At 62.2% G+C, this 22,640-nt stretch overlaps 2 protein-coding genes across 4 annotated transcripts; one reads left to right on the top strand and one right to left on the bottom strand.

Moving 5' to 3' along the window:
• Positions 1-764: 764 nt before the first annotated feature.
• On the bottom strand, positions 765-8,949 carry SGTA (small glutamine rich tetratricopeptide repeat co-chaperone alpha). Its single transcript, XM_083357754.1, has 12 exons — positions 8,890-8,949; positions 8,603-8,736; positions 8,312-8,415; positions 6,940-7,024; positions 6,104-6,203; positions 5,810-5,914; positions 4,708-4,846; positions 4,540-4,602; positions 4,137-4,174; positions 3,910-3,999; positions 2,214-2,339; positions 765-1,921 (listed from the first exon to the last, which is right to left on the bottom strand). The coding sequence occupies exons 2-11, from the start codon at positions 8,703-8,705 to the stop codon at positions 2,225-2,227; spliced, it is 942 nt and encodes a 313-aa protein (XP_083213880.1). The 5' UTR covers positions 8,706-8,736; positions 8,890-8,949; the 3' UTR covers positions 765-1,921; positions 2,214-2,224.
• A 40-nt stretch (positions 8,950-8,989) lies between these two features.
• Positions 8,990-17,806, top strand: THOP1 (thimet oligopeptidase 1). Of its 3 annotated transcripts, none has more exons than XM_083357728.1 (13): positions 8,990-9,148; positions 9,462-9,659; positions 9,741-9,889; positions 10,238-10,345; positions 10,435-10,537; positions 11,381-11,541; positions 11,646-11,781; positions 12,201-12,567; positions 15,572-15,773; positions 15,875-16,061; positions 16,525-16,653; positions 17,272-17,408; positions 17,498-17,806. In XM_083357728.1, the coding sequence occupies exons 1-13, from the start codon at positions 9,130-9,132 to the stop codon at positions 17,654-17,656; spliced, it is 2,055 nt and encodes a 684-aa protein (XP_083213854.1). In that variant the 5' UTR covers positions 8,990-9,129; the 3' UTR covers positions 17,657-17,806. The 3 variants fall into 3 exon arrangements, with proteins under 3 accessions (XP_083213854.1, XP_083213856.1, XP_083213855.1); XM_083357729.1 differs by lacking the exon at positions 8,990-9,148 and adding an exon at positions 9,308-9,370; XM_083357730.1 differs by lacking the exon at positions 16,525-16,653.
• Positions 17,807-22,640: the final 4,834 nt, after the last annotated feature.

Here is a 22,640-nt window from a genome sequence, read left to right on the forward strand (position 1 = left end):
GCCGGCCTTCTGCGCGCGTGGGGAGGGGGGAAGGCCGCCCCCCCCCGTCGCTCAGCGGCCGCTTCTCCGCCCCGCCCCCCCCGCGGAAAACGCTCCTCCGGCCCCAGCGGAAGCTCTCCGATCGCCAAGGCCCAAAACAGAACCCCCCCCCCCACCACACACGCACCGCCCGCCGCGGAAGGTCACCCCAGCTGCCTGCCGTGAGCGCAGGTTCGAGTCCCAGCAGGCTCCAGGTTGACTCAGCCTCCCGTCCCTCCCAGGTAGGTCAAATGAGGAGCCAGATTCTTGGGGGCAATTAAGCTGACTTTGTAATAATGCCGCTTGGTGTGTGTGTGTGTGAAAGGCCTAGAAAGCAGGCATAGACATAGAACGAAGGCTACTGCTAAGCCTGTAAGCCGCCCTGAGTCTTCGGAGAAGGGCGGGATATAAATGGGATTAAAATAAAAAAGGGCGCCGAGGGCCGCTCCCATCCCCCCCTCCCCAGCTCTAGGGTAGACTTCCCTGCCCCGCCCCCGCTTTTGGCCTCCCACAGAGCAGAAGCCCCCACCCCCCTCACCGCAGGCAGCCGCTTGGGGGGGTCCCCACCCCACCCCCTTTGCCCTCCAGGCACCAGCCAGCCAGTGTCCAAAGAAGTTTTATTTCCTACATCAAAGAAAAGCCACTGCTGGAGACAAAACGGCGATTCCTCAGCGCCCCCCCCCCTTGCTTACTGGAAGCACCCCAGGTCCCCCCCACCCACCCCAAATTACTAGCCCGGCAGCTCCCCCCTCCTTGTGCCCCGCCATGCCGGAAGGGGCCACCCCACCCTCTACCTGCTTTGCTGCCCTAAAATCTCCATCTGCACCCCCCCCATCATTCCACTAGATGGCTTTTGCCCGGTGGCCCCGTCCAAGGCCAGGGTGAGAAAGGCACCCTGAAAGGTTCAGCCGTGGGGCAGGCGCACCCAGGCTGACCAAGGGGGCACGGGAAGGGCTCCTGGGCCTGTCGCTCCTCTGGCCAGCAAAGGGGCCCCCTGGCTAACACGGCTAACAGCTCCTTGGGCTGCCCTCCTGTCCATCCTACTGGCTGGAGGGGATCCGGGAGTTTCAACAGGTTCAACTAACCCTCGGGGGGGGGCACCTCAAAGGGCGAGAGCCGCCCTCTGGACACCAAAGGCCAAGGGGAGTCCCGGCCACAAGGAGGGCACTTTAAGGAAGGAGCTGCTTGGTGTGGCCCAATCCCAGGCGGGCAGGCAGCCAAGCCCCCCCCCCCCGGCACCCTTCATGCTGGGCACAGTGCCCTGTTAGCCAGCCCAGCCCCCTAGGCCCCAACCCAAAGAAAGCAAGCAAGCCCGCTCCCCCCCCCGAAAAGTCACATCAGACTAGCTACGATCCTTAGAAACGTCCTACTGAAAAGCACAGGAGACGTCTTCTTCCCCGGGCACCGGTGCCAGTCCCAGCAGCTGCCCCTCCCAGCCAGTCAACTGGGCCTCTCCCCAAGAGGGGGGCCATCCAGCCTCGGTCTGCCGGGATCCAGCAGTGGTAATGAGAAGGAAATCCCAGTCTGGAAAAGGTGACTCTCCCTGCTGGAGGAGGGCACAGTCTCAGGGTGTGTGTGTTCTTCTGAGCAACAGGAAAGGCATGGATGGCGTTGACGGCCCCAGCGCTTCCCCACAGCTTGCCTTGGAGGGTCCAGGGTGGGGGGAGATGCTGGTCTGCGGTCAGTAGCTCTCCGCTCCCTGGCAAAGTCCACGCAGGGGCGAGGCGGGGAGGAAGCGGGCGGGGAGGCTACAGTCTCTAACATGCAGATCGGACCAGTCCCCCCCCCCGTTCCTTGTGGGCTTTTCCAAGGCAGGAGTGGCCGGGAGTGGCAGCAGCCGGGAGGCTCTTCAGCTGGTCCTTCCCCTGGGGCAAAGGGGGTCTTCCTGGCCAGGAGCGGGGTCCTGAAAGATGGAGACGAACATAAGCCCTTCCCGGCCAGGAGTGGATGGCTCCCCTGCCCTGGTGTCTCTCCCGAGGAGGGGGGTGGGCTCCCCCACCTTGGAGAGGCTGCCATGCGCCAAGGAGGCTTCCCTTTGCGTTCCTGCCCTGAGGTTGGCCTTTAGCAGCCCATCTAAGCCCACCCCCGCAACCCTCCTGGCCTCCGTTCACTTGGCAGGAGCCATGCAAGGGGGCCCAGGAAGGTCATCCACACGGTCCCTCACAGAGAGACACAGGTGCCCCTCACCCCCTCACCGGTGGCTGCCTCATTCCTGCTGCTCTTCGTTGCTGGCGCTGGGGGTCCGGCTCCGGATCTGGCTGCGCAGCTGTTCTATGAGCTCCGGATTTTGCTGCTGCATCTGCTGAGCAAACTGTTGGCCCCTGGAGAGAAAACAGTCACGTTAACCATTGACTGTGGGTGTGATCCAGGGGACGTTCCTGTTGGACGGCACAGTAGCCAGGTGGGCACAGAGCCGGCTCAAAAGCTACTTAGAAGCTACTTTGCAAACACCCCTCTTTAAGCGGGCGGGAGACAGAGGGTGGGTGGGGGAGGCAGGCGAAGTAACAAAATCCAGTCCTTCCTAGATCTGCGGGTGAGATTCAAGGTGCTGGTGATGACCTATAAAGCCCTTAATGGCTTGGGTCCGGGTTATCCGAGGGAACACCTGCTGCCGCCATCAAGCTCCCTTCGTCCCGTGCGCTCCCACAGGGAGGGCCTTCTCAGGATACCGCCGGTTAAGGAATGCCGGCGGGTTATTCCTAGGGGAAGAGCGTTCTCTGTGGGCGCGCCTGCCCTCTGGAATGATTTACCCGTGGAACTTAGGACCGCTCCCGATCTGCGTTCATTTCGCCGGGACCTGAAAACCTGGTTTTTCGATCTATCAGGCCTGGACTGAAGAGGTTTTAGCTTTTTAAATATTGTTTTAATTGGGCTTAATTAATTTAATGTATTTTAATTCTATATTATTTTTATATTGTACTTTATGCTGCCCTGTAAACCACCCTGAGTCCTTCGGGAATAGGGCGGTATAGAAATTTAAATAAATAAATAAATGCGTGGACAGCTGCAGAAGGCAGGAATGAAATGCAAAGCTACCTCAATAGGCAAGATAAATCTGGCAAAAGGTAGAGAACCAAACGGATCAGGGACACAAGCGCAGCGTCCTCCACCTGAGAGACGGATCGGAGGTCTTGGGGCACATGACAAAGGGAGCTACTCCGATCACAAACGGCACAGGCGCCAGCAGAGTGATGTGGCCGTAAACGGGGCAGGCAGGGTGTCAGGCCACAGCTGCAGTGTAACTGCTAAGCCATCATCGCAGGAAGCCACCATTCCGCTGTACCGGTCCTTGCTCGGACCCCAGCTCAAGAACTGGGCCGCGTTCAGGATTCAAACAAACGAGAGGCCGGCTCAGCAAAGGGCAAGACCCAAGGCCCGGGGAGGGGAAACGAAGTCCTACGAGGAGCAGCGGAAGAGCTGGTTCAGCCTTGGGACCAGAAGACCCAGGGTGGCGGTGGGAGGGGGGGCATAACAGAAGATCTGCTCCTCCCGGAAAGCTGGACTGCAATTATGGGAAGGGTGAGGGGCCCACGAGAGTCCGAACAGAAGGACAGGGGAACCCGTGTCCCACCCGAGGGCTGGGGGGCTTCCCCAGCTTCTTCGGGACTTGCCAGGCAGGAAGGGCTCTGCTGTGCCGCCCCCCCCCCTTTTTAGGACACCAGCTAGGAGAGGAATGGGCTGAGGGGTCATTTGGAAAGGATGACCCGTACTGACCGTCAGGCCAGGAGTGGCCTGTGGGGAAATCTCCCGTGGGGCTTGGCGAGGAGGGGTCACAATGGGAAGGAGGCAAGGGGAGCAAGGAAGGGGGCCAAGCCGGCGGCTGCTTTCCTGCGCCTGAAGGAACGAAGGGGGGGGGTGTTGGGGGGGAAGGAAGCGGCCCCATCTACTCACGCTTGGATGAGGCTGGCCAGATCGTGGGGGGCAGCGCTGGCTCCTGGGGCGGCCATGGGGCTCTGGCTGCTGGAGATCATCCCGGACATCCTGCAAAAGGGAGGGGGAGATCCGTGACCCTCCGTGTGGGTCGCGTGGCCAGGGAGAGGCCGGCTGTTCAACCGCCCCTCCCCAGAGCAGATCCTTCCGGAAGGGCGGGGAGGCCCACCATCCCCCTGCACACTCACAGCTGCTGCACCTGTGGGTTGTTCATCAGGTTAGAGGCCTGTGGAGGGAGGGAAGGGATGTTGCTGACTCAGTGGAGCCGGACCATCCGGTCAGAGAGCAGCCCAGGAGCCTGGCCGGCCTTTCTGGGCTGTCCCCGAGACGAACCACCCTTCCCACAATCCTCTGCCAAGGCAAGAAGCACCTCGGAGAAGTGGCCCTTTGAGGCCACCGGTGCCACGGAGAGGCCGGTTGACTGACCCTCGCAGCCCCCCAAAATGTGGCCCACAGCGAGCACTGCCCCTTCTTCTGGGGCGCACACGGGCAGTTTCCCCGGCCTTCAGCCTCAGCCGAGCCCTCAGTTTGAAGCACCCGCCTCAGGCAGCTGAAGACCACCCAGCAGAGCCCCTCCGGCCCCGCGCTCACCATGCTCATGAAGCCGGGGTTGTTGAGCAACCCAGCCAGGTCAAACCCTCCAGCGCTGCCCGTCTGTGGGGAAACGTGGGAAGGTGGCATCAGCACAGCCCCCTGCCAGGCGTCTGAGGGCAGAGGCTTCCCCCCCACCGGGTCTCAGCCAGCCAGCCGGACACTCACCGGGCTCGGAGCCTCCCTCATCTTCTGCTCGGTGACTTTCAGGTTGGACTTGTAGGTCTCGTTCTCTGGGTCCAGCTCCAGTGCCTTCCGGTAGTAGAAGACGGCCTCCGAGAGCTTATTGAGGCTGGACAGGGCCAACCTGCAGAGGACACGGGCAGCGATGGGGGAGGCGGCCTCCTCCCCCCCCCCCGCTCTCCTGCAGGCAAGAGGCCCCCAGAAAGGGAGGGGCACCACCAGGCCCTGCACGGCCACCCAAGGGCGCTTTTTTCACGAGGCAGCACCTTCGGGAGAACTGCGACCCGGATGACAGGGACACATCCAGGCTGCCACCTCTGCGTGAGCGTTCAACCTGTGCCGTTCCCGAGGAAAGGGGCACGGAGCCAGACAACGCCCCTTCCGGGGAGGCAGAAATGCTTTGTGCCCAATTCATCCGGGTGAGATTCAAGGTGCTGGTGATGACCTATAAAGCCCTAAATGGCTTGGGTCCGGGATATCTGAGGGAACACCTGCTGCCGGCATCAAGTTCCCTTCGTCCAGTGCGCTCCCACAGGGAGGGACTTCTCAGGGTGCCGCCGGTAAGAGATTGCCGGCGGACGACACCCAGGGGGAGGGCCTTCTCAGAGGGCGCGCCTGCCCTCTGGAACCAGTTGCCCGTGGAGCTCAGGACTGCCCCCGACCTCCGTTCATTCCGCCTGGACCTGAAGACCTGGCTCTTCGAGCTCTCTAGCCCAGGCTGAGAATTTTAATTTTAATTTGGGGCTTTTACTTTTTCAGGGACTGTTGTAATTTTTTTTAAAATCATTTTTAACTTTTATATTTCTTGTTTTAATTACCCTGTAAACCGCCCTGAGTCCTTCGGGAAAGGGCGGTATACAAATCTAAATAAATAAATAAATAAATAAATCCTGGGTCGTCTTTGCTCTTTCGCCGGTGGAGCCACAAGCCACCCCCCATGCACGGCCAGCACGAAAGGAGGGGCTCCCCACGGCCTTTGAAGGAAGGGGGGGGTCTCCCGGGAGGGGCAGGCGCCTTTCTTCTTCCTCTGAAGCCCCAGGTTCTCCCCTCCCCCACCAGGCCCGAGGACAGCGCTGGAGCCACGCACCCCATCCGGCCGTAGGCTTTGCTGTACTTGGGGTCGATGTGGATGGCTTCCTCACAGTCCCTCACTGCCCCGGCGTAGTTTCCGAGCTTGCTGTAAGCGGCGGCCCTGAGGGGGGAGAGGGAGCTCCTTGGGAGGGGCTCTCCAGCTGGGCCCTAGGCGGCCCCCACTGCTTCGGCACCCACGAGCCAGGGTGGGGCTTTTTTTCTTTCTTCCCCGGGCGCCCTCCCCCCCTCCCCCTTTCCAGGCAGCCCTTCGCATCCGGCTGCTGGAGAAGGGAGGCAGAAGCCCTCTCACCGGTTGCAGTAATACACGGCGTTGGCCGGGTTGAGCTCGATGGCTCTTCCGTAGAAGGAGACGGCACTTTTGAAGTTCTCCACTTTCATCTGCTCGTTTCCTGGAAAGAAGAAACGGGGGGGGGGGGAGCTGCCTTAAATTTCGCCAGAGGGGAATCCTGACCCCCCACCCCCCACCCCAGCCGCACTCCCAACATCGCTCTGGGGATCCCCAGCCGGGTCTCGCCTGAAGGGTCACTGCTGGCAAGCCTGGGCGCCTCCTCCCGCCTGTGCCAGGGCTGCCAGCCCCTCAGCTTCCTAAGGGCCTTTTCCATTTGCGACCTTGCTTGTCTGGCTCGGCAGTCAGGGGCACCGCAGGAAAGGCCCCCTCCTCATTGCGGGAGGCCGGATGACAAGCCTCCCTCAGCGATGGTGGCTTCTCTTGGGCTACAGCCAATTAGAGGCCCATGGAGGCTCCTCCCCCCCATGCAGTTTTTAATGGGAGCACGACTGGGGCGGAATGCAGCCTGGATTCCCGGGAGGGGCCTTGCACTCCAAAGGGCAAAGCAGCAGCAAGGAGCTCAGAGAGGAAGTGAGGCGGAGGAGGGCCTCCCCCCCAGCCATGCAAACAGTCGCTGGAGTTGGGACAGGATTCTGCCTCTGGGCAAGGAGCAATACAGGGAACGGCTCTGAAGCAACTCGGCGTGTCTCTCCTGTTCTTTGGTGCACGACAACGCCGTCCTCCCAGCCTCCCCCCCCATGTTCCCTGTGCAGGTGCTGGGGATGCTCAGAGGGAGCGCCCTGCCGCCCGCACCACCCTCCCTGGGTGCCAAGGACCCCACCCACCCAAAGGCTCACCTTCAGTTTTCAATCTTTCAGCCTCAGCCGCATCTTCTTCGGAGGGAGGGGCAGGCTCAGCAACGGGGCAGCTCTGCAAGGACTCCTGTTGGGAAGAAGGGAAGGCACCTGTGTGTGTGTGTGTGTGTGTGTGTGACGGACACTCTGAATAGCCCAGGACTTGCAAGGTCAGAGTGGCTGTCCAGAACCTCTGGCCAGTAGGGCCTGGGATGGCCTCCCCTGTTGTCACCCCTGCTGCTGCTTCTCCTCCAAAGGTCTGTACGAGTCTCCTTCAAAGGCAACGCTGGCCGGGGATTATGGGAATGGCCGCCTGTTGCCCTGAAGGGCACCGAGTTAGGAAAGGGTGGGCCTAATCCAGCAGCTGCCGGTTGCCTAGCCCCCTCCAGAGGCCCCAGCCCTGCACCCTTCCCATCCTCTTCCTCCCCCCGGACGGTGGGAACCCAGCCCGCGTCTCGGCTGCCTTTCTAGAAAGAAATGGTCTTCAGTGCCCCGGAAGACGTTGCAAAGAGCAACCTGGCCCAGGTAAACGCTCTCTGAAGCGGCTTCATCTCAGTCCCTGCGAGAGACTTCAGAAGGCCAGCACAAGGAGAGACAGCCAGCGATTACAGCTCTCTAATCAAGAAGGCCGCCCGTGCACGTGATCTTCCAGGCCTTGAGTTTTGACCTGTTCTTCTCGAGTTTGTTTTCCAGATCCCCTCTGGCGCAACTTGAAAGTCAGTATAATTGCCGTTGGATCACGGGGGTGGTTCCAGGTTTACTCAAGAGGCAGCTGCTGTTCCTGCGCTAAAGCCTCAAGATCGATGGGGATCGTGCAGAGAAGGAAACTGGGATTTAATCCCTAGGTCTGTCGGAAAAGGACCCTCACGGCCAGTCTCTGTTTGAGAATTGCCAGTAAACGGTTTTGGGGCAAGCTGACAGGCGATAAAAGGGGAACCGGAGTGCCCTATTTTAGCCAACCAACAGCTTAAGGTTTTAAAGAATCCTAGACGGGCATCTTTTACGATGCGACTGCAGCGGATCCCGCAAAAGGCAGCAACCGTCCACTCCGGCCAGGCCAGGAGTCGACTTACAGGTCTCTGCTTCCTTACAGAACAGTGCTGGGAAGTAAAGCCGCCAGCCCCAAACTCCGAAACTAACAAGGAGCGAAAGGAGAGTTTCCTGCACGGGGAGAAAGGTGCGGATGCCGGCTTCACCCCCCTCCCCCCCCCCCGCTGGTGGTGCGTTTCGCCAAGCGCCCCTTTCCAGGGTCTGGCCCCGGAGTCAGCCCCGCCGCCCCCCGCCCCGCCCGGGCTCTTCCCTCGCTCAGCCGGGAGGGAGGGGCGCGAAGGGGTTTCCCCCTCCCGGACCCCAAGAGCCTCCCCAGGACGCTCACTTTGGCGGCCGCAGCTTCGAAAATATCCGGAAGCTTCTGCGAGATGGCCAGGCCCCGGTCCTCCACCGACACCCCGAAGGCCGTCTCCAGGCACTGGATGGCCACTGCGGGAGGGGGAAGGAGAGAGAGGGAGGGAGGGGAGGGGGCTGCGTCGCTGGCAGCAGCAGCGGCCCCCTCCCCCCCGGGCCCCTGCAGGGGAGGGGGAGGAGGAGGGGAGGGGGAAGGTGTGTGTGCGTGGGGGGGGTCGCCGCCCCCTCCCCTCCCTCCCTCCCTCCCCCCCTCCCCGCCCACCTTCCAGGCTCTCCTGGGCGTCCGGGGAGAGGCCGCCGTGCTGCAGCTGCTCCTGCAGGAACTCGATGATGGCGAAGGCCAGGCGCTTCTGCTGCTCCGCCATGCTGGCCCGGGGTCCCTCGCGGAGGCGCTTCCTGCGGGGGGGGGGGAGGGAGGGAGGGAGCGGGAGGCGTCCAGATGGGGGGGGTGGTCCGCGGGGAGGCCGCCCGGAAGGGCCCGCCCCTCCCCCTCCCCCCTCCCCTCCACCCCCACCCCCGGCGCCCTGCGCGGCTCCCGGCCCGGCTCACCCCCGGCGGCGGCGGCGGCGGCCCCAGCGTCGCAGCGGGCGTGCTCGGCCCCTTGTCCGCCCTCCGGCCGACTGCGCAGGCGCGAGCGGGGCAGGCCGGGTCAGGGCGCCGCGCCTGCGCGCCGGGCGAACTTCCGCCGGCCGCCGCTCTGCCGGTCCCCTTCGCCGGAGCTAGGAAAGCGCAGAGGGGCCGCCCCTGTCGGACGGAGCCCGTTTCCGAGTACCGCGCGCGGGGAGCGCCATGCGCTCGGCCCACCCAGGTCCGCTTCGCTCGTGGAGCGCGAACACGCGGGACCCGCCCGCAGGAGTGGAGGGGGGCTCTGGGACACGGGCGGAGCTCCCCTCCGAGCGCCGGGCCCACGGAACCCCCCCCCGCCACTGCGCTGGGGGCGGGGCGCAGGGGAGCTCCACCCTCCGGGGGGGCGGCCCCGCTCTTCCCCCCCCCCGGCGAGAGCGAGCGGGCGGCATGGCCCCCCCGACGGGTAACTGGGGGGCCGGGGTCTCCGTGGGGGGGGGGGTCGCGGGGCGGGGGGGCGGGGTCTGACGGCGCGGCGCTCTTCCTCCCCCGCCCAGGAAGCGCCCCGGAGAGCCCGGCGCCGCGCGGGAGCCGCCTGCCGTGGGACCTGGGCGCCCAGCAGATCCGCAGCGCCGCCGCCCAGCTGGTGGCCCGCACGCGGCGGGTGTACGACGCGGTGGGCGCCCTCGAGCGCCGGGAGGTCTCCTGCGAGAACACGCTGCGCGCCCTGGCCGCCGCCGAGCGCGAGTACACAGGTGGGCGGCGGGGGGGGCGGCGGGGGGGGCGGCGGGGGATCCCCCGACCCGGACTGAGCGCGCCCCCCCCCCGCCCCGCAGTGCAGCGGAACGCGCTGGATTTCCCGCAACACGTCTCCCCCAGCCGGGAGGTGCGCGCCGCCAGCACCGAGGCGGACAAGCAGCTCTCCGCCTTCGACGTGGAGACCAGCATGCGGCGGGACGTCTACCAGCGGATCACCTGGCTGCAGGTCAGTCGGCCGGCTCCGTTCCGCGCCCCGCCTGGCCCCGCCTGGCCCCTGGCAGAGTCAGGGAGGAGCCGAGGCTCTGGCGGTAGAGCCCGCCTGGCACCCACACCTGCAGGAGCCTCGGAGGGCACCTCTGCTCCGAACTCCGCCCCCCAGCGCCCCCCCCCCCCAAGTCTGGCTCCTGTGACTGGCTTGGCTGCTTCCTACTCGGACTTTTTCACGCCCAGAGCGACAGCGGGCGCTGCGGCCCCGGGCACCTTGGGGCCAGAGTGGCCGCCGCTCAGAAGAGTCCCAGGCAGCCCTGGGCGGGTGAGGCCACCTGCTCTCTCAGAGACCCCTTTCCTTCCCCAGGAGAAGCTGGACGGCGCTTCCCTAAAGCCGGAAGCCAAGCGCTACTTGGAAAGGCTGGTCAAGCTGGGCCAACGGAGCGGCCTCCACTTGGCCCCGGAGGCGCAGGAGGTGAGCGGGCAGACCGAGGCACAGGAGTCCGGGGGGGGATCTCTGCTGGGCGTCCCCGGGCTGCTCACATCGTTTCCTCGCTTTCTCAGGAAATCAAGGAGATTAAGAAGAAGCTGAGCGTGCTCTGCATCGACTTCAACAAAAACCTCAACGAAGACGCCACTTTCCTGGCTTTTAGCAGGGAGGAGCTGGGTGAGGCCTGGCTGCCATGGTGGGGAGGAGTCTGGCCCTCGGCCGTAGCTTCTGGGGTGCCACGTTTTCCCCTCAAAGAGGGCTGGGAGCCACGTCGCGGCCCTGTCGAGGAGAATTAGTCCAAGGAAGGCTTCTCGCAGGCTTAGCATAACGTGTCTTGTCGGTACAGCCGGCAACGTCAGCTGAGCATCTTGTCTCGCACTGCTGATGTTCCCTGGTTTGGTAATGAAACATTGTCAAGAAGCAGCTGAGAGAGCACCAAGGACACCCACCCAGTTGAACCCTGAGCTACAGAGATTCTCTTCTGTCAGAACTTCAGTAATCCTTCCTCTCCCTCCCTTCTCCCTCTGGCTTCCGGTGGAGGTTGGCCCTGCTTCCTGGCCTGCAATCTCTTCTTCCTCTCCCCCCCTCCCTCCCTGCTGCTTTTCCCTGCTCAAGCAGCCAAAGGCGAAGGGCCTCCGTGCCAGGCCTCTGGCTGGCCCTGAGAGAGCGCAGGAGGGCCAGGAGGTTGCCTCATCCCCTCTGCCTGTGAGCCCCTCCGGGGACGCTTAGGGCAGTGCAGCTGGGCTGCCTCTCTGGGTCCTCCAGCCCTGTTCGGTGCGCTTCTCCTGGCCCAGCTGTAACGGGTCGGGACCCAAAGTCACACGGCTGGGGGGCTGGAGGTGGGGGACTTACAGAAGAACTGCGCCCACGGCCTTCAGCGGGCCTGGTGAGAAAAGGCCGGTCCTCGCCATGAATCACGGAGGCGTGCCAGGGCCCGGCTCTGGGCTGTCTCTGGGCCCGGCCTGGAGGCGCTGCGCAGCGCTTAGCCCGCCTAGCAGGGTCCCCTCTTCTCCCCTCCAGGGGGTCTCCCCGAGGATTTCCTGACCTCCCTGGAGAAGGCGGAGGACGGCAAGCTGAAGGTCAGCCTCAAGTACCCCCATTACTTTCCCTTGATGAAGAAGTGCCACGTGCCCGAGACCCGTAGGCGGATGGAGGAGCGCTTCAACTCCCGGTGCAAAGAGGTATGGGGGAGGGGGCGGCGGGTCCCCTTCCCTGCACGCGCACTGGCGGGGCAGAGTTCCACCACCTGGAGGCTGAGCTTGCTCCCCACCCCCGAACGACATAGGAGAACTGCCGCATCCTCCAGCAGCTGGTGGAGCTGCGGGCCCAGAAGTCGGCGCTCCTGGGGTTCGAGACGCACGCGGCCTTCGTGCTGGAGATGAACATGGCCAAGGACTGCAAGACTGTGGCAGCCTTCCTGGGTAAGGCGAGGGTGAGGACGGCGAGGGCTGCAAGGGGCCAGCGAGGAGTGGTCAGCAGAGAGACGGGGGGGCGAGGCAACGAGGCACCATGCCTACCTCGGCATCTTCTGGCTGCTCAGGGATTGAGGACTCCTTTCTCCTGGGATGCGTGGAGCTCTTACAGCAACGCCGGGGGTCGTGTCTGCTGGGCGAGGGAGAATAAAAGGGAAACAGCTTATAGATTGAAATTCGGAAGGGCCCGTCACTGCGGGTCGGAGGGTCCTCTGAGCAGAAAGGAGACTTGGCTGCAGTGGCCAGAAAGGCCCCCCCAGGCCCTGGCAGGGGGTCCCCTATGCCAGGCTGGAGGGTTAGGGAGGGGGCAAGCCTGGGCACCCGCGGGCGATCAGGCAGTCCCTGCTCACTTCCTGGGCACCCTACAGATGACCTGGCAGCCAAGCTGAAGCCGCTGGGCGAGAAGGAGCGGGCGGTGGTCCTGAGCCTGAAGCAGAGGGAGTGCGAGCAGCGGGCGCTGCCCTTTGACGGGCGCATCAACGCCTGGGACATGCGCTACTACATGAACCAGGTGGAGGAGACCCAGTACAGCGTGGACCAGAACCTGCTGAAGGAGTTCTTCCCCATGCAAGTGGTGACGGCCGGCCTGCTGGGCATCTACCAGGAGCTGCTGGGGCTGGCCTTCCACCAGGAGGAGGACGCCCAGGCCTGGCACGAGGACGTCCAGCTCTACAGCGTGCAGGACCTGGCCTCCGGAGAGACCCTCGGCCAGTTCTACCTGGACCTTTACCCGCGGTGAGCCTGGTGGGCAGTAGGACGTGGGCTGTCCCGGGAAGGCCGGGCTGCTGGGCTTCCCTCCATGCAGAGGGGGGTCCCTGCAGAGCTCTGGCTGCCCCTTTCCAAATTCACGGCACTGGCACGGCTGAGGCCCTGCTCTGGGGAGGGAGAAATGCGTAGTGAGGCGATGTCTGAAGCCATTTTCCTGAAATACAGAAGCTGGGAAGCAGGGGTTGGGGGGCATAGTGGCCACATGGAGCAGAGGTTCCCTGATTCTTTCGATTTGTGTCACCCCCAACATCTCAGCCATCGTGTCGTGGCACGTCTAGGCTGGTGGTTTGCGTGGAATTTGGCAGACGGTGAATGTTGTCACGTTTCTCTTGTGAGTTTATAATATCCCGCAGAGCCTCTGTGAGTTTGCTGCAGCGCTCCTGGGTTCAAACGTAAAATGAAAGAGAAAAATAGAGAAATTGACAAAATCGTCAGTCTTGCTCGACCACATGGATTTTTTTTCCGTGAGGGCCAGACCCCGCCTTGATCTTTCAGGTCTCCCGACGGAGCCTCCGTTGCCCCCGTGGCCAAGTCTTCCCTGTGGCTGTTGCTCATCCTCCTCTCCTTCCTCCTTTCCCAGCAGAGCCGGGCCTTGGCCTGAGGCGGCCGCAGGAGGACACTTGGGGTGGGGTCCTTGGTGCCCCCAGGGGGAACTCCGGGCGGCTGGTGCAGGGACCCCCCGGCTTCCTCTGGCCCCAGCGTCCAGGGCCACCGGTCCCCTTCCTCCCCTGCAGGGTCCCACCTTCGCCCCCTTGGAGGGTCAGAGGGGAGCCCCCCGGCTTCCCCCATCAAACCCTCTTCGTAGGGAGAGCGGCCCCCGGGCCTCTCCAAGGCCCCCGTGGCTGCTTTGCCTTCAGCCTTTGGCGTGTGTCTTGACGGTCGATTCCTCCCCGGCTGGCGGTAGAAGTGACCCCGGATAACCTCCTGGTGGGTCATCCTGAGGCTGCTGACCCCGGTTTGGCCTTCACCTGCCCCCCATCTCTCCGGCCCTTCGGCCCCTCTCCTCAGAGCTGGCAGGCTGCCAAGGGTCCGCCCTCCGCCTTTCAGGCCCTGCCCCTCCTCTGCCAGCCCAGGGTCCCTGATACCCATTCCGCGCACAGGTTGAATAAATAAAGGGAGGGGGTGTCTCACCTTGTTCCCCCCCTCCCCCTTGGCCAGCCTGGACCCCTCCTGCTTCGCCGCCTTCCTGGCCTGCCTGTCAGGTTCTCACGACCGCCTGGAATTCCCGTTTTTTTGACAACATCCCACTGCTTCGTCTGATCAGCACAGAGGCCTTTCTAGAATCGGTGGAGCTGATTCTGATTTCTTTCCGATATTCCCTGGCTTTCTCAATTAGCCAGCAGGCATCAGCAGGGATGCCCCCCCACCCCACCCCCGGGCTTTTCTAAAGCCAGCTTGAGCACCTGGCATCACTTTCTTCCGTGTCAGGATCTAATCTGTGCTGCCTGATCCTAAGCGTCATTTTGCCAACGTGGGAAACGTAGGGTCGTTCTCTTGAATTTCCTTTTGTGAGCGTCGGAGTGTAGATTTAAATCGTGCAATGGGTTTTGGCCACTGTGTTGTTCTCCAGGTTTGCTGGCCTAGGAACTTCGTCTGTTGCTTGAGCCACCATCACTTTCTGCAGCCTGGTGAGGGCGGATAATCTTTGCCTTCTAGATCCCCGGCAGGAACCTCATCGAAGTTCTGGCTTCATCTTCCCCTTGCACAAGGGTGGATCGGGCCCCCAGGGGGGAATCACTTCCTGCCTCAACAGACAGAGCAGCACCTGTTCTTACTTAAAAGCAGGAGCCTGAAAACGGTCTGAGCAAAATATGCAGATGCCAAATTTAGAACAGAATAATTTAGAACAGAATATTTATTTATTTATTTATTTAAATTTTTATACCGCCCTTCTCCCGAAGGACTCAGGGCGGTGAATAGAATAGAGCTGGAAGGGATCTTGGAGGTCTTCTAGTCCAGCCCCCCACTCAAGGAGAGGTACCATCTCAGACAGGTGACTGTCTAGCCTCTTCTTGAAAATCTCCAGTGATGGAGCGCCCATGATTTCTGGAGGCAACTTCTGTTCCACTGGTTAATTCTCCTCACTGTCAGGAAGTTTCTCCTTAATTCCAGGTTGCTTCTCTCCTTGGTCAGTTTCCAACCCTTGTTTCTCGTCCTGCCCTCTGGTGCTTTGGAGAATAACGTGACCCCCCTCTTCTTTGGGGCAGCCCCTAAAATACTGGAATGCTGCTTTCATGTCACCCGTTTCTTCTTTTCTTTAGACCAGCCAAACCCCAGTCCTGCAGCCGTTCTTGCAGATTTTTTTATAGCGCCCCTGTAAGTTTCCATGAAGTTTATAAGAAATAACAAAACAATATTATTCAAGGCCTCTGTTTATTTTTCGAAATAACCACTAAGCTTTTCAAAGGTTGTGTATGGGGAATAGCCTGCTTTTTGTGGAGATCAGCACACTGCAATTACTGTATATCCAAACAACAGAATATCAGTAGCATTTAGACTTTGCAGCCCTCTCTAAGCGGTTCACAGAGTCGGCCTGTTTGCCCTCCCCCCAAGAATTGGGGTCCTCATTTTACCGACCTCCGAAGGACGGAAGGCCGAGCCAACCTTGAGCCGGTGAGATTTGAACTGCCGAACTGCAGGTAGCTGGCAGTCAGCAGAAGTAGCCTGCAGCACTGCACTCTTAACCACTGCACCACTAGGCTGATAAGAAACTATCAGAGCTGGAAGGGACCTTGGAGGTCTTCTAGTCCAACCCCCTGCTCAGGCAGGAGGCCCTACTACTCCGTTCCAGACGAGGGGCTGTCCAGCCTCTTGAAAGGTTTCCTGCCTCTGGGCTCTTTGCCGGAGGGCAGCCAGTCGGTCTGGAGCACACGGGGGCCAAAGGGGCCGCCGCTCTGAGCCTTTGGAAATGACCATTGCCCGCTCTGGGCTGCCCTGACCCCCCCCCCTTCGACTCCCGTCTCTGCTCCAGGGAGGGCAAGTACGGGCACGCGGCCTGCTTCGGTCTGCAGCCTGGCTGCCTGTTGCCGGACGGCAGCCGCCAGATGGCCGTGGCTGCCATGGTCGCCAACTTCACCAAGCCGACGCAGGAGGCACCTTCCCTACTGCAGCACGACGAGGTGGAGACCTACTTCCACGAGTTCGGCCACGTCATGCACCAGCTGTGCTCCCAGGTGAGGCGGGGGCCAGAGGGGAGCCCCCCCCGGCCCCAAGGAAGGGGAGGGGGCAGGGAGTGCCCTCCAAGAGGGGCCGTCCTGACCCCCTCCCCCCACAGGCCGACTTCGCCATGTTCAGCGGGACCCACGTGGAGCGAGACTTCGTGGAGGCCCCCTCTCAGATGCTGGAGAACTGGGTGTGGGAGAAGGGGCCGCTGCAGCGCATGTCCAGCCACTACAAGACGGGTGAGCGGATCCCCTCCGAGCTGCTGGAGAAGCTGATCCACTCCCGCCAGGCCAACACAGGTGAGCAGCGCCCTGGCAGCCGGAGGGAGGGGAGACGAGGGGGTCTCCGGGGCAAGGAGCCCACCCTCACGGGGGAGCCGCACTCTGCTTGGGCAGCTCTCCACCTTGGCCGAGGGGCCACGGGCGGTGCTGCTTTGGAGGGAGGGACAGATAGCAGGGGGGCTGAATTTGGCCCCCACCCCTCCCAGGCCCCTGGGCCCTGCTTGAGAGACCCTGATGGTCAGTGTCCCGTCCAGCCAATACACCGCCTGAGAGGGTCCGCGAAGACCCCTCCTCCCCAGCCATCCTGCAGGGATGGTTCTCCCAGGGTCCCCGTGGGGTCTGCCTGTCCCACGGTGCACGGCCTCCTCCCTGGCAGGGACCAAACCCACCCCTGCTGGCCCAGGGCGGTGCAGGGACCGGCTGGGGAGCCTCGGAGGGGAGCCCTGTGGCCCACGCCCGTCTCTTCCCCTGGGCTCCTCAGGGCTCTTCAACCTGCGCCAGATCGTTTTGGCCAAGCTCGACCAGGCGCTGCACACGCAGACGAAAGCGGATCCTGCGCAGGAATACGCCCGGCTCAGCGAGGAGATCCTGGGCATCCCAGCCACCCCAGGTAGCAGGCAGGGAGGCCGCGGGCAGCCTGGCATGCTGAGAGCGTCCCCCCTCCCCTCATCCTCTCGACCCTCGCTTTGGGGGCTTGGGAAGTAGAGCGGCTGGCAGGCAGTTGCCAGCACGGAGCATCGGCCACATCCAAGAGGAGAGTTTGACCTTGGGAAGCAAAGCGCCTGCTTGAAGCCTGGCCAACTTCAGCAGCAGCTCTGCCAGCCAAGGCCTTGCCAGCCTCTAAGAACTGGAGATGGAAGACGGGGCGCTCGTCGGGGTACCCCAAAGTCCACGCCGGGAGCAGCCACCTTCCTTTGTGGACCGGGCCAGTTTTCTGGGGACGGCCCGTCCTCACGGAGGCACAGCAGAAGCTTATCCATGGGGGGGGGGCATTTTCGGCCAGGAGGTCCAGTTTGTGAGGGACCTCACTGGGTGCCCCCCAACACCAAATCCAGCCCCTTGGGTTCCCAGGGGAGAGCCAGGCGGAGGAAGTTGCTCAGAGCCGGCCCTGGAAGGGCTTTAAGAGACCCCCCCAAGTGCGCAGCCTCAGGTGGAGGGGTCGGCCGCCTCCCCCCCAAGCCGCAGCGGGCCCTGATGCTGCCCTCTCCTGATGCCTCCTCTCCCTCAGGCACCAACATGCCAGCCACGTTCGGCCACTTAGCAGGAGGCTACGACGCCCAGTACTACGGCTACCTCTGGAGCGAGGTCTACTCCATGGACATGTTCTACACCCGCTTCAAGCAGGAGGGGGTCATGAGCTCCAAGGTACGGACCCTCCCCCCACAGCAATGGGCCCCATTTGCCGAGGGGCAGGAACCCCCCTCCCCTGAAAGAACCTGTCTGGCTCTTTGCAGGTGGGGCTGGACTACCGGAACTGCATCCTTCGGCCCGGCGGCTCGCTGGACGCTGTGGAGATGCTGCTGCGGTTCCTGGGAAGGGCCCCCAACCAGGACGCCTTCCTGGAGAGCAAGGGGCTGGCCGTGGCCCCCGGCCCCCTGCCCTCGGCATGCTGAGCCGCTGCTGCCCCTCCGCGAGACTGCCGTGGGCGTGGCCCTCTCCCGTGGTGCTGCCGTGGTAGATCTAGTGGTGTTCTTGGATTGAAGCTGGCCCCCACTCGTTTACAGGGTGGGGGGCAACATTATTAAACTGCTTGCTCACCTTCATTCTGTGCTGGCAGTGCTGGGGAGGGCGAGGGGGGGTGAGGCGTGGACGGAAGCACCTTCTGGGGAAAGTATCTGCTCTATCCGGGGGAGACCCCAGGTGGGGGAAGGTTAGGGCAGCATTTGCGGTACCCGGGGATCGTGCCCCTCTGAGCCGGGGGTCTGCCCCCACCCCGACACAGCTGCAGCTTGGCTTCCCGAGGAGGCTCTGTGGGTCCACGGGTTGGAGGGAGCCTCTCCCGAGGGGCAGAGAGCTTCCGGGAGCCGGGGGTGGCCCCCAAAGCCTGTGTTGCTGGCCTGGGAATGGCCAAGGTGGGCAGGGGGAGCCTGCAGGGCTGGCATCTTCCTTCTGCCCAGAGCTCCTCTGGCTGAGTCCAGCAGTTCCCACCTGTCCATTGGCCGCAGGGCAGATTCTGGCCAGGGCGCCCGGCGTGAGGCCGTTGTCCAGCTTCTGGGCTTCCCTTATTAGGACCGAATGGTCCCCGGGGCTTCTGCCTCGTACATGCTGGGTTTCCTCCTGCTGGGCCTGGGGGGGAGGGGGGTCCCTCTTGGGGGACGGACGGTCATCGGTGCCTCAGCGCTGTTGCAGGAGCCAGTCCTGTGTGTTTGTGTGTGTGTGTGTGTGTGTGTGTGTGTGACACTAATATCGAAGAAACAGTGGAATAGAATCATTAAAGAAAGGATGCTAAAGGAGGGACAGAATGAAATGTGAATGACGAAAAATAATGTTTTAGTTACTTAAAATGATTAAATAGGTTGGCTGAATTCTCCCATCCCGGGCAGAGATGCTTGTCTGGTCAGGCCGGAGGCCTAGAGAGGCTCCAGCGCCAGGCCTGTCCTGGGCCTCCCTCCCGGACCCTCTCGCCCGCCCGGGGCAGAGCTGGCCTCTTCCTGTTCAAGCGGCCTGCCACGCAGACACCAAGCTCGGCTGGTCCTGGGCTGTCCGCTCCCCCCCCCTTCGGGCTCAGGACAGGAGGGTCCCCGGCCAGCGGGGGGCTTCCCAAGGGATGGGGCCTGCCTGGGGGCAGCTCAGCTGCCAGGAGAGGGATGGGCCACCTGCCGGGACCCTCGGGGGGGGGGCAGGGCTGCTGGGCTCGTCTGCCCTTCCTCTTCATCCCAAAACGGGTCACATTCCCGGGAGGAGGAGAGAAAAGCCCAGCACGAGTCCTTGTTTCGTGCGGCTGTTTTGGGGAGAGGCAGGGAAGAATGGGAAGCGGAGGCAGCCGGTCCCTGTGAGCGATCCAGACTGGATCCTGCAGAATGGGAAGGGGCTGTCGGCCTGGAGTGCCACGGGGACACGGCGCCTGCTGTGTTAACTGGCACTGCGGGGGGGGGGGCTCTGCCTGGTTTTCCCTGGGTCACGCGAGGGCCTGCGCTCAGTCGGCCCCCACAAGTGCAGGTCAGCTTCCCACCCACCATCATGAGGACTGGATCACCCGATTTCCCACAAGACCCAGTGGCTCCCCAACCACCACTTCCTGCGTCCAGTACAGGATGGTGACCTCACCCAGGGCGGCCATCGGACTCGGATGTGGGGCAGAGGGCTGGATTTGGGGCAGAGGTGCTCAAAGCTTGCCCGAGCTACATCTTGCCTTAGATGGCATCTCAGCGGCTAGGAGGGGGGGGTAAACATCTGGCAAGGGATCCAGTGGGTTCACACAGCCTGCCATTTTGTGAATGGGATTCTGGGTGGCTGACACAATGGAAACATCAATCCCAGAGAATGACAACGTACACAAACTGGCCCTGAGGGTGGACAGATCAGCAAATCCATTCAAACACCAACACACACACACACACACACACACACACACACACACACACACACACACACACAATGCTCGAGGCAACTATCCGGTCTTTAAAGCTTTGCAGAGCTTTCCCCCCACCCTTGCAGGAGGGGCACAGGGCCCTCTGGTTAATCCAGCTGGTGCTCCAGAGGGCCGAAGGGGCTCCTGGGGGCAGCTCCCGCCAGCTGACCCCTGGGGTGTTTGTGTCTGCTAAGGCGCAAAACCAAATAAGATTCTGTGTGGGGAGCGTGCCCCCCCTCATTTCACAGGCAATGCTTGCCAGGTGGCTGTGCCGAGGCCACGTGCAGCTAATAGGATTGTAAGGCAGCCAAATTACTTTCACAAAGTGTCAGATTTCCAACAGCATCAACACTCAGTGTTCTGTCCTGCCAGTTCCAGATGTCCTAAATGGCAACGTGGTTATTTTGAGAAAATCCAGGCTGGCTTCCCTGGGAAGTACACGCAGTTGTTATTGTTCCCACATTAATCCCAGCCAACTGGACTTTTGTGGAGTCCACCCCTGAACTGGTGGGGAATCTGCCAGGAGGTCACCCCCACCCCCAGCCTCTTCCGTGCTGGCTTCACGGGGAACACCTACGAGGCCAGGAAGGAGGGCCGGTCCACTCCGTGACCTCTCTTGGACCCCCGGCTGAGGTGCAGGCTTTGGGGTCCTTGAGTCCCAACGTCTTCCAGGTTGAGCAAGCGATTAACCATTGGAACTGCTTGCCACCAGAAGTTGTGGGTGGTTGTGGGTGCTCCAACCCTGGAGTCTTTTTAAGAAAGAGGCTGGACAGCCACTCGTCTGGGGTGGTACAGGGTCTCCCACTTGAGCAGGGGGTTGGACTAGAAGACCTCCGAGGTCCCTTCCCACTCTTGTCGTTCTGTTAAATGATGCGCCTGCACAGTAGGCTGCCATGTGAAGCAGTGAGCACTTTTGGGGCCAAGGTATTCAAGCGGATGATGTTTGGGCCTCACTCAGAGTTCCTACACTATGCAGAGAGTAGGTCTAGATGTCCTCTAGAGAGCCTTCTGGCTCCATACGTGATCCTTGCATCTGGTTTTGCACTACAAAGGTATTGTAACACACAACGGGTGTAACCTGCCACATTGCAGGGACTGACATAAAATGTTGCCTTCAAGGCTCCCAAGGCCTCCCCCGGGATCCCTCTTTGCAAGCCACATGCGCCCCAGACGTTTGTGGATCTGCACTGTGGAAATCGACACGATTCGGGTAACGCATGTGCGGAATCAGTTGTGCTGCGGCAGATGTGCCTCTAAGGTTGTGAGTGCCCCACAGAGCAGCAAGGAGGAAAATTAAGGTACCAAGATCAGGTGAAGAGTTTATGCTGTTTTATACTGCACTGACAAGTCCACGCTTGGAACTCTGCGTGCAGTTTTGGTCACCACGACACAGAAAAGAGATTGCGGCTTTAGGAAGAGTGCTGAGAAGAGGCTAAAACACATGAGGAACAATTGCAGGAACTGGGTACGTCTAACACAGAGAAGGACCAGGGGAGAAATGACAGCAACGCTCCAGTATTTGAGGAGCTGTCATGGGGGGGAGGGGGGGGGAGACAATCAAGGAAAAAAGCAACCTGGAACTAAGGACAAATTTCCGGCCAGGGAGATCAAGTAATCATTTGGCTTCCCTCCAGAAGTTGCAGGTGCTCCATTATTGGAAGGTTTTAAGAAGAGGCTGGACAACCATTTGTCCCGAATGACACAGGGTTCTCTGCTTGGGCAGGGGGTTGGAATAGAAGACCCCCAAGGTCCCTTCCAACTGTGCTGTACTGTAATAGATCCCATCCAACAGCTGTGTGTTTGGGGGGCATTCATGGGACAACTCACTGGGCATATTTTGGGGGGACCTCACGTAAATGTGGGTCAGAGGAACGAGTCTGCAGCCTGGTGACCCCCAGCAGCCACTTGTGGTCGTGAGAGCAGCAGGGCTGTGATGTGGGTCCCCTGTGAAGGAAGCCAATCGGGAACACTCATGCTGAGATCCCGTTTCACTGCAATACTATTGGTGTTTTCAGAGCGATCCTACATAAAGGGCCCACGGGATCAGGAAGATTTCCAGCACCCGGCGCCTTTTGTGCAAGGCTTGCTTCGAGGGGCGGAGGGGGTCTGCGGGCCTCCGCTGGGACCGGCTCCTCCCCACCGCCGGCCCCTCCGGGGGGATCCGGGAGCCGCCATTGCAGGGCGAGAGGCCGGGCTAATTTTAGCTCGGGCTAAATCCAGGTCGTTTATTTTCGGGGTGCATCGACGCTGATTAAGTTCGGTTTGGGCTGCAGCGTCCCGTCTGGTCTTCGGGGCCCGAAGGACGTCGCATCCTCGGCCGTCGGCAGCCCCGGAGCAGCCAGGCGCGGCTCCGTCGTCGGCGCTTGAAGCGCAACTTGGCGCGGGCCCGGCCTGGAGAGCGACGGCGCCGTCGAGGGGGGAGGGCAGTCTCCGAAACCAGGGCCGGCCACCCCCTCGCCCTGCTGCCCGGGAATCTCTGTAGCCGAAGGAAGGGCTGAGCCTCGGGCTAGCGAGGCGTCTGGGCCGGGGACAGCCCAGCGCCTCCCCGTCCTGCGGGGACCAAGCCTCGCCCCCCGGGTCCGGCGAAGGCAGGCAGGCAGCTACGATCCACAGCCGCGCCCCGGGCTTTCCTCTCCCTGCTGCGACGGTGCGCTGCGCAGTTCTGGGGGAGGATGGATCCTGACCCGCCGGACGCAAGACTACATGTCCCATCTGCGTGCCAGCCCAGGATGAGGACGGCCGGGGCAGGAGGTTGGGCGATCTAGCGGGAACTCCGGCATTCCCTGCCTGGTCTGGAAGAGCGCGGGGAGGGGGCTGCTCTAACCGACTGCGAGCCCCCTCCCCCCACCGCCCGAGCAGCATTTAGCACGCCGGGCCCGCTCCTCCCGTCTCGCTTCGGACTGTCTGCGATTTAAATAGCAGCGTCCAAATTAGCAGCGCTCTGCTGGGGCTCCGACGGGGGCTCGGGCACCTGCTGCCCCCCCGCCGCCCTGGGGAGAGGGGGCAGCAGCTGCTTTGCTCGCGGT

This window comes from Vipera ursinii (genome assembly GCF_947247035.1).
Source record: "Vipera ursinii genome assembly, chromosome: 1".
NCBI classification, from domain to species: domain Eukaryota; kingdom Metazoa; phylum Chordata; class Lepidosauria; order Squamata; family Viperidae; genus Vipera; species Vipera ursinii.

Excerpts from the sequence above, each read along its gene's own strand:
- THOP1 (XM_083357728.1), top strand. Across the intron at positions 12,568-15,571 it reads TACCTGGACCTTTACCCGCG|GGAGGGCAAGTACGGGCACG; the intron begins GTGAGCCTGGTG and ends TCTCTGCTCCAG. Across the intron at positions 17,409-17,497 it reads AGGGGGTCATGAGCTCCAAG|GTGGGGCTGGACTACCGGAA; the intron begins GTACGGACCCTC and ends GGCTCTTTGCAG.
- SGTA (XM_083357754.1), bottom strand. The coding sequence starts at position 8,705 with ATGGCGGAGCAGCAGAAGCGCCTGGCCTTCGCCATCATCGAGTTCCTG. Across the intron at positions 7,025-8,311 it reads TCGAAGCTGCGGCCGCCAAA|GAGTCCTTGCAGAGCTGCCC; the intron begins GTGAGCGTCCTG and ends TCTTCCCAACAG. Across the intron at positions 6,204-6,939 it reads TGAAAGATTGAAAACTGAAG|GAAACGAGCAGATGAAAGTG; the intron begins GTGAGCCTTTGG and ends TCTTCTTTCCAG.